The sequence below is a fragment of the Hypanus sabinus genome, chromosome 11, assembly GCF_030144855.1.
Source record: "Hypanus sabinus isolate sHypSab1 chromosome 11, sHypSab1.hap1, whole genome shotgun sequence".
NCBI classification, from domain to species: domain Eukaryota; kingdom Metazoa; phylum Chordata; class Chondrichthyes; order Myliobatiformes; family Dasyatidae; genus Hypanus; species Hypanus sabinus.
The window spans coordinates 18,091,881-18,104,703 of NC_082716.1; the positions used below are offsets into that span (position 1 = coordinate 18,091,881).

Here is a 12,823-nt window from a genome sequence, read left to right on the forward strand (position 1 = left end):
TGCGTCATGTCAATGTCCCATTGTAATCTATGACAACCTACATTATCAGCAATTCTACCAGCCTTTGTGTCATCTACAGACTTGCTAACCCTCCCTTCCACTCTCTTCTGTTTCAATCAAAGACAAATTAAACCCTGAAGTTACCAGATGAGGACTGATTACAAAGCTTTTCAAAGTTTAGATATTGCATTTTTTAATGAACTGTATTTGAGTACATGACATTGAGATTTTCTAAAATATAGTGAACCAGAGCTAGATTTTGGCTGGATGTAGCCAGAAAAGCATTAGAATCTACTGAGGAATAGGAAGCACAAACTTCCTCTTCCTTCAAATTGATCTACAACCAATCATTTATAGGATCTGGAAATTTTTGTCCAAGTTGTGTAACTGAAAAGAATTTCTTTTTTTTTTAGGAATGCATTTACATGCTCCCTTTGTAAGTTTCGAACTACGGAGGAGCAAGAGATTGAGGCTCACCTGGAAACTCCATACCATAAAGAAACTCTGGATTTCATTGCAAAGAACATTCAGTTTGACAAAGGAGCTGCAGATTTTCTTCATGTAGGTTATTCCTCTTTGAAAGCATTTAGAATTGAAGATAAAAGCTAGTATTTATAAAATTCAGTTTTGGTGCCATTAAGTTTGTTTCAGCACAAACTTATATGTTCAACTTTGTGGCTTGTGTATTAGCTATGATTCTCCTATCACACTGGAACTTAGTTCAACACCTTGTGTGGAATGAAAGTTGATTATTGATTAGCACAATTAAGCATGCACAGATGTACTGTCTTGAAAAGTTTAGGGCGTATATTTGTGTAGTACATTTCAACACTTTCCAGTGTCACTGAAGTCATGTTTTGACAAGTAACAGTGAAATAATTAAGTTATTCTTTTTGTTTGTTGGCTCTTCCTGTTTTGAATGGTGATTTGCTACATTCCTTCATCTCTGAGAGATTAGTGTTGGATCATGCTCTTATTTGAAGTGGCCATTGTGCCTAACCCTCTAAAACCATAACTTCTGGCTTGGGTCTAAGTAGTACAATTCTCGTAGCTGACCCCTACCACAAGACTGCTGCTGTCTGTAAGGTGTTTGTATGTTCTCCCTGTGACTGCGTGGGTTTTCTCCAGGTGTTCCAGTTTCCTCCCACAGTCCAAAGGTGTACTGGTTGGTAGACGCCACTGCAAATCGTCCCACCATGATTAGGCTAGGGTTAAATTGCAGGTTGCTGGGCAGAGTGGCTTGAAGGGCCTTTTTAATTACTTCCTGGGATTTGGCTAAGTTAGAGTTTTTGTATTCTGTTTCACATAACCCAGTGAATTAATGTTTCTTGATATTCATTATTCATCTAAGATAGTCTTCCAATAAAATTCTTCTTTGGATATAAATGTTACTGAAAGTCTTGTTCAGTGCTTTTACTCTGTTCTGAAGGGCTAGAGTACTGCTTGGATACTAAGCAGTGTAATTACAGATATTTTTACTTTGGAGCTCTTTATGGTCATCTGTGTGGAAGAAGTCCAGCCTGTGGCATTTGTTCCTTCAGTGTTAAAAGCTGTAGTTTACTGTGTAAATTGACCCTGTCCATTGAGCCTTGAAAATTATGTCAGTAATGTAATTGTAGAATTGGAATGATTTGTAAAACACCCTCTGATTTTTTTTGTATGTACATAATTCTACCAAAATGTTTAGACCACTTGGATGTTTTAGTGGTGTGACTGGATAGAATTTTGACCAACGTACCAGCAGCTTATTCTTTGATTGGTTCATTGATATTTACAGGATTAATGTAATGTGATCCAGATTTGAAGGGCATCTTGGAGTGCAGCACTTAGTATTGACTGAGGTGTACACTGCCTATGGTATTCAAGTCCATAGTTTTTATTTTCCAGAGGCTGTGTTACCACTTAATCTGAATGTGGTTATACTTGTGTGAAAGAGAGGGCACTTAATACAGTAAAAATGAGTGTGAAGCCAGAGGACTGGGTCTAGTGACTATTAATCTTTCCCATTGCTAACTTCAAATTTGTTATCATGACCTTTTAACTAAATCTCTAACTTTTAAAACAATATTTGTATTAGGCATCTATGGTGAACAAGAATAAGAAAATTGCAGCTCGTAAACAACTGCAACAGCAGGAACAAAAGGAGCCGGCACAGAAGCTTTCCAAGGATGTTTTGATGGGTAAGCTACATATTGGATCTTTGTAATCAAGCCCAAGAGCAAAGCTTTAAAATCCTAGTGATGAGCAGTAATGATTAACCCCAAGCAATTCTAATGCAAGTTGACTTGCCTGTTGAATTCTAATGAAAATACTGCCATTGTGGTGGTTTGGTCAGTGTAGATCCGGACCATTATCTCCATGTTCTTGCTAATCTGTTAAGTGTCTGGGTGGTAAGGATATGGGACATGGAGGCATTTGGCGCCAATCTAAGTAGAGGCTATAGACCAGCAAAGTTGCTAATAGGAGGAAATGGGAGTGTATATTACTTGGTCAACATTGTCAGTGAATAAGTTTTTTATGTTTGGCATCAGTCCTTGTAATGTGAATGGGATCTCCAATACTGTGGCATGATCTCAGCACTGTGTACGGTCATACCAGGCCCCTGTGGCCTGCTAAGTCCTGCACTTGAATGTGCACTCCTGCAACGCAAGTGACCGAGTAACTGCAGAACAGCTTTGAACATAACCTTCCATTGATTCTGAATAAAAAAAATGGCTGCAGAGAGAACATGTCATGGAAATTTCCGTAATACTGAACTTCATGTTAAAACACAGTTATCAGAGTTTGTTGTCTCCTATGGTCTTTTTGAGCCAAACTGGCACAACTTTAAAATAATAATTTTCATGGAGCCATGTTAGTTGGAAATGTTTGCTACCATCCAGAGCCCAATGCTGTCAAAGTGCCTTTGAACTGCTTTTAGATGTTTGGTATTATTCTAATGTGTACAAGTAATCAGGTATATTTTACATGTTTAGTTTCTTTTTATAGTTAATAAAGACTCAGTTAAAATAATGTTGTTCTCCACAATTTCCCTTTGTGGGTCACCTTCCCTGGCGTATAAAAAAAAAACCGAAGTTGAATGCAAAATGCTCTGAATTTCTTTCCATGTGCATATTCACGATACTCGATGCATTGAGGACCATATCACAGTTACTCACCTAAGCTACTCTTGACAGCTCATCCTAAAAGTTCAAAGCGCACACCATCCTGGCTTTGACAATCATCTCTATTTACTTGTAGCTGCTGGAATTCCATATTCATATTCCAGTCCATAGCATGGTCAGAGTACTTTTATAGGACAGATTCCAGTACTTCAATGACCTTACAATTTCCAAATCCATTTGAAATTCAAGTATTCTAGTTGCATTACTTAGTACTTACTGCTTTATTAAAAAATGATTCTGCTTTGTTTTTAAGGTGTTTCTTCAGATGATCAAATGAAAAAGGTTGAAACTGTTCAGTGTGCTGTCTGCAACACCTATATTCCTTGCCTCTTTCACTCTGTACAGCAGCATTTGAAGTCTAATGAACATATCAATAGCAAGAAGGTATATATTTCCCCTTGATAAAATTAATTGTATTCGGTCCCATAATTAAGAGCTATAAAAATAAATCCCTAAAATATTTTCAGTCTTATTTTAAATTTTCATAGTCAAAAAGGCAGATTGGGTTGATTTGTAAATGTTCGTTGTGTGGCAAATCATATACTAGTTTTAAATAGTGGGGGGAAATGAAGTCTTAATTTTGCTTGGAGAAACAAAGCACTTTAATGGACATGTAGGGTAAGATGATGGGAAAGTTTGTAAATGTTTTAAAAATAATTACTTTTATTTGGTCAGGAATCCACAGCAGTTGAGCAGAAACTAGTCTGAAGGATAAAGCTTTATTTGCATGTTAGTATATAGCCCAGACTAGAGTAATTTAAAGCTAAATCTTAAGTTTATTATGGCCTGTGCTTCTAAGAATTTTGCTCAATAACCATTCAAGTTTCAAGTGCAGGTAGAGTTTTTTTAACCTGTGTCACTTTTTCAGTGCTGATTTTCCTTTATTTCAGAATTATCATGACCAAGTTAGAAGGGAGAGTCTCCTCACAGCCAGTAGCATGCTGAACAACCCAACTGTAAAGGCTAAATTTGAGCTCTTCCTTAAGGTAAGTTTTGCTGTAATAACAAGTAGGACCTCTTAATTATTTTTGTAATATGGTGGGTGATACTGCTATTGTCTGTTATTTTCTATTCATGTAACTGCAGAAGATTGTTGGTACCTCTGTTCCCTTGACTATCAAGCCACATTCAGGGGTTCATTGTTCCCAATAATGGTGCAAAGTCAGTTTTAGGATTTTGGCCTAGTAATGATAAAAAGGTGGTTGTATATTTGCTAGTCAGACAAATGTTTCCTCAACAGTTAATCTCATTTAATGTTAAGGCTTGCAGAAGTGAATGTGCTGGTGAATTTCACATTTTCTGCAAATATTACAATCTATTTTATGGCTACTGAGTAATTGGTTTAAGCACACCGTGTTTATGCAGACCAAAATGACAGTGTAGCTAGTGTAGTCTACATCCCTCTATCCCCTGCTCTTTCATCTACTTGCTTAAATAGCTCTATGCATCTCTTTCGACTAACTATCCTTCAAAGTCCTTCGCAAGGACTTGTGCTAAAATTGGGAGTTGTTTCATAGGCTAATCAGATACTAGCTTGGGTTAATTTATGCTTCAGCCTAGACCCCTTCAGCAGCTTGCCTGGCAATGTTCTATTCCACTGACAATGGTATTGAAATGCCCCACAGAGTCCTTGTTTTGATCAGAAACCCCAGAACAATCTGTAAAATTGGATAAGAAAGATTAAGAATTGCCTGGTGTACTCCCATTAGCTGCTGAATCAGTGTCTGTCCACATTGAAGGCCATTGGGAAACTTCACTTGCGATGGTGGGGATACCATATCTTTTCTGGTTGAGGTTATGTTCATCACCAATAGTGACTGGATCATATGGCTATTGGATTAAGCTTGCTTAGGTTGGAAATTCACTTACAGGAGAACAGCATGTTTGGCTTAGTCCAGCCCAATCTGTCTTTAGCATATGTAGAAGCCTATGACTTTGTCATATTGTGGCTTTTTTAAACTTTGTGTATAGGGTGAGAATCCTTTTGAAAATCCGCAAGAGCAGCTGCAGCAACAACAGCAGGAACAGCAACAGGAGCAGCAGCAAGAGCTTGAACAGCAGCAGCAGAAGGAGGAGAAAGAGGAGGAGAAACAAGAGGAGGAAGAATACCAGGCAGATGAACCAAATGACCAGGCACCAGTGAAAGAGGGAAATGAAGCGGAGATGGGGGAGCCTGCTGACCAGTAGCAACTTCATTCTGGTTCTATGAAAGTGCAGCAGTAATGAGAAAGATGCTTCCCCACTATCCTCACAAGCGTTGTTTTGATGGTTTGATATGCCTTGGCTAATTTGTAATCACAATGCTTTCTCTGAAGTCTATTAATGTTTTGTTTTTGTTAACAGATTAGTGATTAGTTTTCCATAAAGAACCATGTATTATTGGAGGAAATACTTAAAATGTAATTGAAAAGATGTTCGAATAGGTTTTCAAACATGGAACAATGTGTCTTTTAAAGAATTTCTGCATTTTGGTGCATCAAGTGTTTAGAAACTTGTTAGAAACCTGGCTTATTGTTGCATAGTTTAGAAAGGCAAGGAGGCAATGCAATTTTTTTCTTAAAATCTCTTATTGTAATCATTTGGAATACATTTGTTGCTTAGCTACTGATTCACATTAAGAAGGTTTTGCTTGTTTTCCCACATTGTAAAGTGAAAGCTTGGCTTAATCATCTTTTCACTGATGTGAAGCCTGTTGTATGCTATTAATGGGAATAAAAAATTTTAGATACATAATCTTAAATACGAGATTCCGCAAATGCTGAAAATTTAGAGTAATACACACAGATATGTAATCTGTTGGTTTGTAAACAAGTTAGCACTAATTAAAACTGGAAGAAAGTGTAAATGTTAATTCATGACTTTACAGGCTGAACTGGGTTAGCATCATAGAAATGTACAGCAACTAAACAGGCCCTTCTGGTCTCACCTCAACTATGCTCACCTTCTGCACTAATCCCATTTTCCTGTGTCCCTGTTCCTTTCCTATTCAAGTACCTGTCTAATTGCCATTCTTTAAATGTATGTCCTGTACAACCATCTCTGATAGTTCATTCCAAATGTTCCCCAACTTGTGGGGGTTGGGGTGTAGGGTAGAACTTGCCTCTCATATCTGTTAAAATTTCTCTCTTCACCTTTAAGCCTGTTTCCTGTAGTTCTAGTCTTTTCTAACAAGGAAAAATCTCTGCCCCATGTCCCTCAGGTTTGTAAATCTGCAAGGCCACTCCTCAACCGCCTGTATTTCAGTGATGATAATCTTGGCCTACCCAACTTCTCCTTACAACAGGCAATATCATGGTGAATATCTGCACTCTCTCTTGCTATCACGTCTTTCTTGCAGTGTGTGACTAGCACTGTACACAATACCCCAAATGTGGTCTAAACATGCTTTGTACAACAGTAGCACAGTGCACCCAGCCTTGTACTGAGTATCTCAGTCCAAGCATACCATCTATTTTTGTTTTTGTTACTGTGTCCAACTGTGTTGCTGCTATCAAAATTGGACTTGCACTCCAAGGTCTGCCTGTATGTCAATGCTCTTAAGGCTTCTGCCATTGATTATGTGTCACAACTCCCAAAGGGAATCACCTTACATGTGCAGCTTTAAATTCCAGCTGCCCCCACTCTACTTAACTTGAAACCTTCATTAGGACACTACTAATTTTTGTAACCACTGCAAACTGACTGATCATACCCTTGGGTTCTCATACAAATTATTTAAACCAAAATTAGCTTCCAGTTTTTTTCTTAGCACCGCTGAAAATTTGCCCTAAATACATGGTTAATTTGGGTGCATACATAATCATAGGAATGGTGAGTTTATTTATTTCAGTGTTGAAAATTTAGGGATCAGTTAGACCAAGGTTTTTAGCATATTGTGGATTATATCTAAGTGGATAAGAACTTATGGAATGAGCTGATAAGCAGGTGGGCATGATCCTAAACCCTTGGAACAATTTTTACAACAAAAGGGGATCATTAATGAATGTTGAACAGTGCCTATTTTAAAAATTGGTTCATGTTTATGCTATATGTTGATAAAACTGAATTCGATCCTGAATTCTTATAAAACAGGAACAGAATTGAGCAATTTGACCTATAAAAGTCTGCTTTGCCATTTGATCATGGCTGATTTACTTCTCCCCCTCATCTCCTTTCTACCTGTAACCTTAACACTTAATATAACACAAGTCATTTATCCATTTTTATCCTCTAATCATAAGACATGGAGCAGAATTAGGCCATTTGGCCCATCAACATTGTAATTTGATAATGACTGATATATTATCCCTCTCAACTCCGTTCTCCAGCATTCTCAGCGTAACCTTTCACACCCTAATCAATCTACTGACCTCGTGGCCTTCACAGCTTTATGTAGCAATGAATTCCACAGATTCACTCCCTTCTGGGTAAAGGAATTCTTACTCGTCTTCTAAAGAGACATAGTTGCTTTCTGAGGCTTTCCCTCTAGTTACGGACTCCCCATAATAATCTCCATATCTACTCCAGGCCTTTCAATATTCAGGCTTCAATGAGATTCACTCTCATTCTTCTAAACTCCTGTGAGTTCAGGCCTGGAGCCATCCAATGCTGCTCAACCCCATGAGTCTCCTCTGGACCCACCCCACTGTCAGCATGTCCCTTCCCAGATAAGAGGCCCCAAACATGTTAACAGTACTGAGTGCAGTCTGACCAATGCCTTACAAAGCCTCAGCATTGCATTCTTTCTTTTATATTCTAGTCCCCTCAAAATTAATGCTGAATTGTATTTATTGAGTGAGGTAACAGTGCAGAATAGCCCCTTTGAGCTGTGCTGCCTTATAATTCCCCAATTTAATCTTAGCCTAATCATGGGACAATTTACAATGACCAATTAACCTACGTCTTTGGATTGTGGGACGCACCCAGAGGAAACCCATGCAGTCATGGAGAACATAAACTTCTTAGAGGCAGCATTGGGAATTGAACCTGGGTCACCAGTACTGTAAAGCATTGTGCTAACCACAGCACTACCATTCCCTTCTTTACCACCAACTCAAAAGGCAAGTTGACCTTTAGGGAATCCTTCAGATGGACTCCCCAAGTCCCTTTGCACCTCTGACTTCTGAAATTTGTTCCCCTTATTGCTTTGTGGTACTGTCATACCATGTTCGTCACCACAAAAAATTAATTTTTTTCTTAAGTATCAATGTGATAGTCAAATTTGCAGATAATCTCAGTCTCTGAAAACTTTTTAAAGTACTCAGCAATTACTGTTCCAGTGTCTGAATGTCTGAGTACGAGAAATGGAACTGGTTATGACTGAGCCTGAGTGGGACCAGTATCCTTGCAGGCAGGCTTGCTAGAGCTGTCTGGGACTGTTCAAACTAATTTTGCAGCGGCATGGGAACTGGAGAGATGGTACTGAAGATGAGGTAGTTAATTACAAACAGGCATGGTGTAGTGAATTGCTAGCAAGGATGGGCTGTTACGGCAAAATTGCACTCAACCGGATGAGTTGCAACGTAAAAGGCTGACAAAATTGAAAAGGGTGAACACAGGACTGAAGGTGTTAAGTTTGAATGCACAGAATAAGGTAGATGAATTCGTAGCACTGCTTACAGATTGGCATTATGGGCATCACTGAATCATAGCTGGGAGCTTAATGTCCAAACATGCACATTGTATTGAAAGGACAGGTAGGTAGGCATAGGGATGGCATGGTTAGAAAGTGGTAACACAGGATCAGCAGTGTTGAGTCGTGAGTAGAGCTAAAGAACTGCAAGGGTAAAAAGACCTTGATGGGAGTTATATACAGACGCCCAAACCGTAGTTAAGATGTGGCCTACAAATTACAACAGGAGATAGAAAATCCATTCAAAAGGGCGATGATATGATAGTCATAGGGGATTTCAATACAACTGGGAAAATTAGGTTGGTGTTGGATCCCAAGAGGGGGAATTAACAGAGTACCTATAAGATGGCTTTCTAGAGCAGCCGGTGCTTAAGCCCACTAGGGGGTCAGTTTTTCTGGTTTGGGTGCTGTGCCATGAATCAGAGAGCTTAAGGTAAAGAAACCTTTAGGAGACAAATGATCATAATATGAGAGAATTCATTTGACAATTTGAGAAGGAGAAGCTAAAGTCAAATGTATTACTATTACAGTGGAGTAAAGGGAACTGCAGAGGCATTAAGAGAGGAACTGGCCAAAATTAATTGGAAAGGAACACTAGCAGGAATGATGCTAGAGCAACAATGGCTAGAATTTCTGGGAGCAATTCATAAGATGCAGCCTTTTCTTCACTGGCAAGAAAAGTCAAAGCCAACATAAAAGCCAAAGAGGGCAATAATAGAGCAAAAATTAGTGGAAAGTTAGAGGATTGGGAAGCTTTTAAAATAAAAAGGCAATAAAAAGGTCATTAAGAAGGAAAGGATGAGATATGAAGGTAAGCTAGCCAATAATATTAAAGAAGATACCGAAAGTTTCTTCAGATATACAAAGTGTAAAAAAGGTGAAAATAGGTATTGGACCATTGGAAAATTATGCTAGAGAGGTAGTATGGGAGACACGGAAATGGCAGATGAACTGAATAAGCATTCTTTTTCACTCTGGAAGCAGTATGCCGAAAGTTTGAGAGTATCGGGGCAAAAGTGTGAAGTTGCCATTTCTAGGGAAGATGTTCTTAGGAAACTGAAGGGTCTGAAGGTAGATAAGTCATCTGGACCAGATACACCCCAGGGGTTCTGAAAGAGGTGTCTGAAGAGATTGTGGAGGTGTTTCCAGGCAGTGATGCAACCAGTCAGGATGCTCTCTATGGTACAGGAGGCAGTGGGTGGTATGTGAGCTGATGTGCTCCTTCTGCTGTTTACATGGGGTTCTGTGTGTGGCTTAACATTCTCTGTACCATCCGGAAGGTTCCATGGCCCAGAGTTTGTCAGGAGTCAGTGCGGATGTTGCATTTCATCAATCTAATTACATAAAGTTAGTCTTTATACAGGCATCTAAGTAAAGTCTCATCTTTGTAAAAGTATGCAAGCACACATGATTAGAGTTTGCACAAATAGATTTAATGATTTTAATCTTCCACTGAATGTCTCGCTGAAACATTAGCAAAGTTTTGATGGTCCTGCTGAGTGTTCCCCTAAACCAGGGGTCAGCAACCTTTACCACTGAAAGAGCCACTTGGACCCGTTTCCCACAGAAAAGAAAACACTGGGAGCCGCAAAACCCGTTTGACATTTAAAATGAAATAACACTGCATACAACGTTTTGTTTTGCCTTTATGCTATGTATAAACAAACTATAATGTGTTGCATTTATGAAATTGATGAACTCCTGCAGAGAAAACGAAATTACATTTCTGCATGCAACAAAAACATTTTGAACTCCGAAAAAAAGACGTTGGGTTGAAGGTTACTTTTAAGTAAAATACTCAACGTCTATTTGAGTCCTTCTTGTATTTATGAAAAACGCCAAACTTAAATTTGCCGCCAGCAGCAAACCAAAAATAACGTCAGCCAGCTGTCAACCTGAAAAATAAAAGGACTATTTCACTGAACAATGAAAACATATGAATATACGTAAAATAATAGGCAATTAAAATATTTATCATACTTGTTCAGGTTGACTCACACCTGACAATGCAGTCGTATTCAGTAGGGATGGATCGATGCTTAGGGGAGTGACCGGGAAGGATAATGTGTTTTTTTCCTCTCTGAACTCACAGAAGCGTTTCCCAAACGATGTTTGCATTGCAATGATTGCAGAATGTAAATACTCCGAATTTATCATGTCGTGACCTTGTTTGAACTCTCTCAAATTGGGGAAGTGAGACAATGTGTCTTTCTGTAAATCTCTGGCAAGCAACGTCAACTTGCGCTCGAATGCCAAAACATCCTCCAACATGTGCAGGGCTGTACGTTCTTACCCCGTTGAAGAGCTGTGTTCAGCGTGTTCAGGTGCGCTGTCATGTCTACCATGAAGTGTAGCTTTTCCAGCCACTCTGGCTGTTCCAGCTCAGGAAAGGTGAGCCCTTTGCTGCCCAGGAAAGTTTTCTCTTCTTCCAGACACGCGACAAAGCGTTTCAGCACCTCCCCTCTGGACAGCCAGCGATAAAAACACGTTGTAGCGGTTGCTACACGCAGTCAGTAAACTGCAGTCAAAGATAGCTTTATTCGAACTAAACAGCCTTGCTTTTAAGCCTCCCTCAACCCGCCCCCCATGGGTGCGGATGCTGCAAAAGGCACGTACTCACAAACCCCCGTAGGCTATCTCCCTTAGCCTGAGCGCTGGCTAATTGTGAGCCGGTTCGGATGTGTCAGGAAATGGGTCGCCACAACGTCTTATTTAGATTGTACAAGATCACCATAATCTTCAAATTTAGAATTACATTTCAAAAACTAACAAACTAACATAAAATACATTTTAATTAAATACTGACCATGTAGCGGTGTGCTACACGCAGCGCTAAAATTACGACACGGAGTCGGTAACTGCAGTCGAAGGAAAAAACTTTATTCGAAATCTTCAGCCTCACTTTTAAGCCTCCCTCAACCTGCCCCCCATGGCGCAGAGGCTCCAAAGCTGTGCTCGCAAACCCCCGTAGGCTATCTAATAGTGAGTCGGTTCAGATGTGCCAGGAAAAGGGTCGCCACAACCAATTATTTCCCAAAGCAACAGGGAGCCGCAGCACAGACGTAAAAGAGCCACATGTGGCTCCGGAGCCGCGGGTTGCTGACCCCCGCCCTAAACAAAGCCCCAGCTTGGGAAGCTGGGAATGATCAATTGGTTTGAACGATAGAAATATGAAAGGTTTGCTCTTTAAGTGTCAGTTTACTGATAATCACTACTGGCTGACTTTTTTGTTCATTCAGATTTGCTTTGTGGATCCATTGAAACTCATTTACAGTGATGATCAAGCTAGCAGGCATTTTGTGCAGATAAAACAGAATGGTACAGCATAGGAAAGTCCTTTGGCCCATGATGTTGTGCTGAACAAATTAAGCCAAAAGCTATTATTCTAATCCCTTCTGCCTGCACATGGTCCCTATTCCAGTATCTGCATCAGAGCTTTTTAATCACCTCTTATATTTTCTTCTGCCACCCCTGGTAATACATTACAGGCACCTGCCACTCTTTAAAAAAAAACTACCTTGCATATCTCTTTTGGATGTTCTCCAGTCATCTTCAATGCATGTCTTCTGGTGTTGGATGTTTCTACTCAGGGAGAAACGTACAGCACTGTGTGCCTCTCATAATTTTATAACCCTATGTCAAGTCTATGTTCAGCCTCCAACACCGAAGAGCAAACATCCCAAGTTTGCCCTTACAGTGCACGCCAGCTGATGCTAGCAGCATCATGGTAAACCACAACCAGAATTGAATGTGGTTTTCCAAATCTGACCTAACCAGTGTTTTAAAGCAGCAATATAATTTTAAATATGCAATTAAAAGTTTTAAACTGGGATTGATTTGAATTCATCCTGTAGCTGGGACCCAAGCATTGATTTATGGGGTGCCTCAAAATTTACAGCGAGTAACCCTATGGAAATTCATTCCTACCCTTTGTAAACACGAAATTCGCAGATGCTGGAAATTCAAGCAACACACAAAATGCTGGTGGAATGCAGCAGGCCAGGCAGCGTCTGTAGGAAGTACAGTTGACATTTCAGGCCGAGACCCT

At 39.6% G+C, this 12,823-nt stretch overlaps 1 protein-coding gene across 1 annotated transcript in view; it reads left to right on the forward strand.

Moving 5' to 3' along the window:
- Positions 1–5,904, forward strand: part of znf326 (zinc finger protein 326) — a 35,905-nt gene extending 30,001 nt beyond the window's left edge. The window contains exons 11-15 of the mRNA XM_059983860.1: positions 414–561; positions 2,078–2,180; positions 3,418–3,548; positions 4,055–4,150; positions 5,136–5,904. Coding sequence (XP_059839843.1) covers positions 414–561; positions 2,078–2,180; positions 3,418–3,548; positions 4,055–4,150; positions 5,136–5,351 — 694 coding nt within the window. The 3' untranslated portion in view covers positions 5,352–5,904. The remainder of the gene's footprint in view (positions 1–413; positions 562–2,077; positions 2,181–3,417; positions 3,549–4,054; positions 4,151–5,135) is intronic.
- The last annotated feature ends 6,919 nt before the right edge of the window (positions 5,905–12,823 follow it).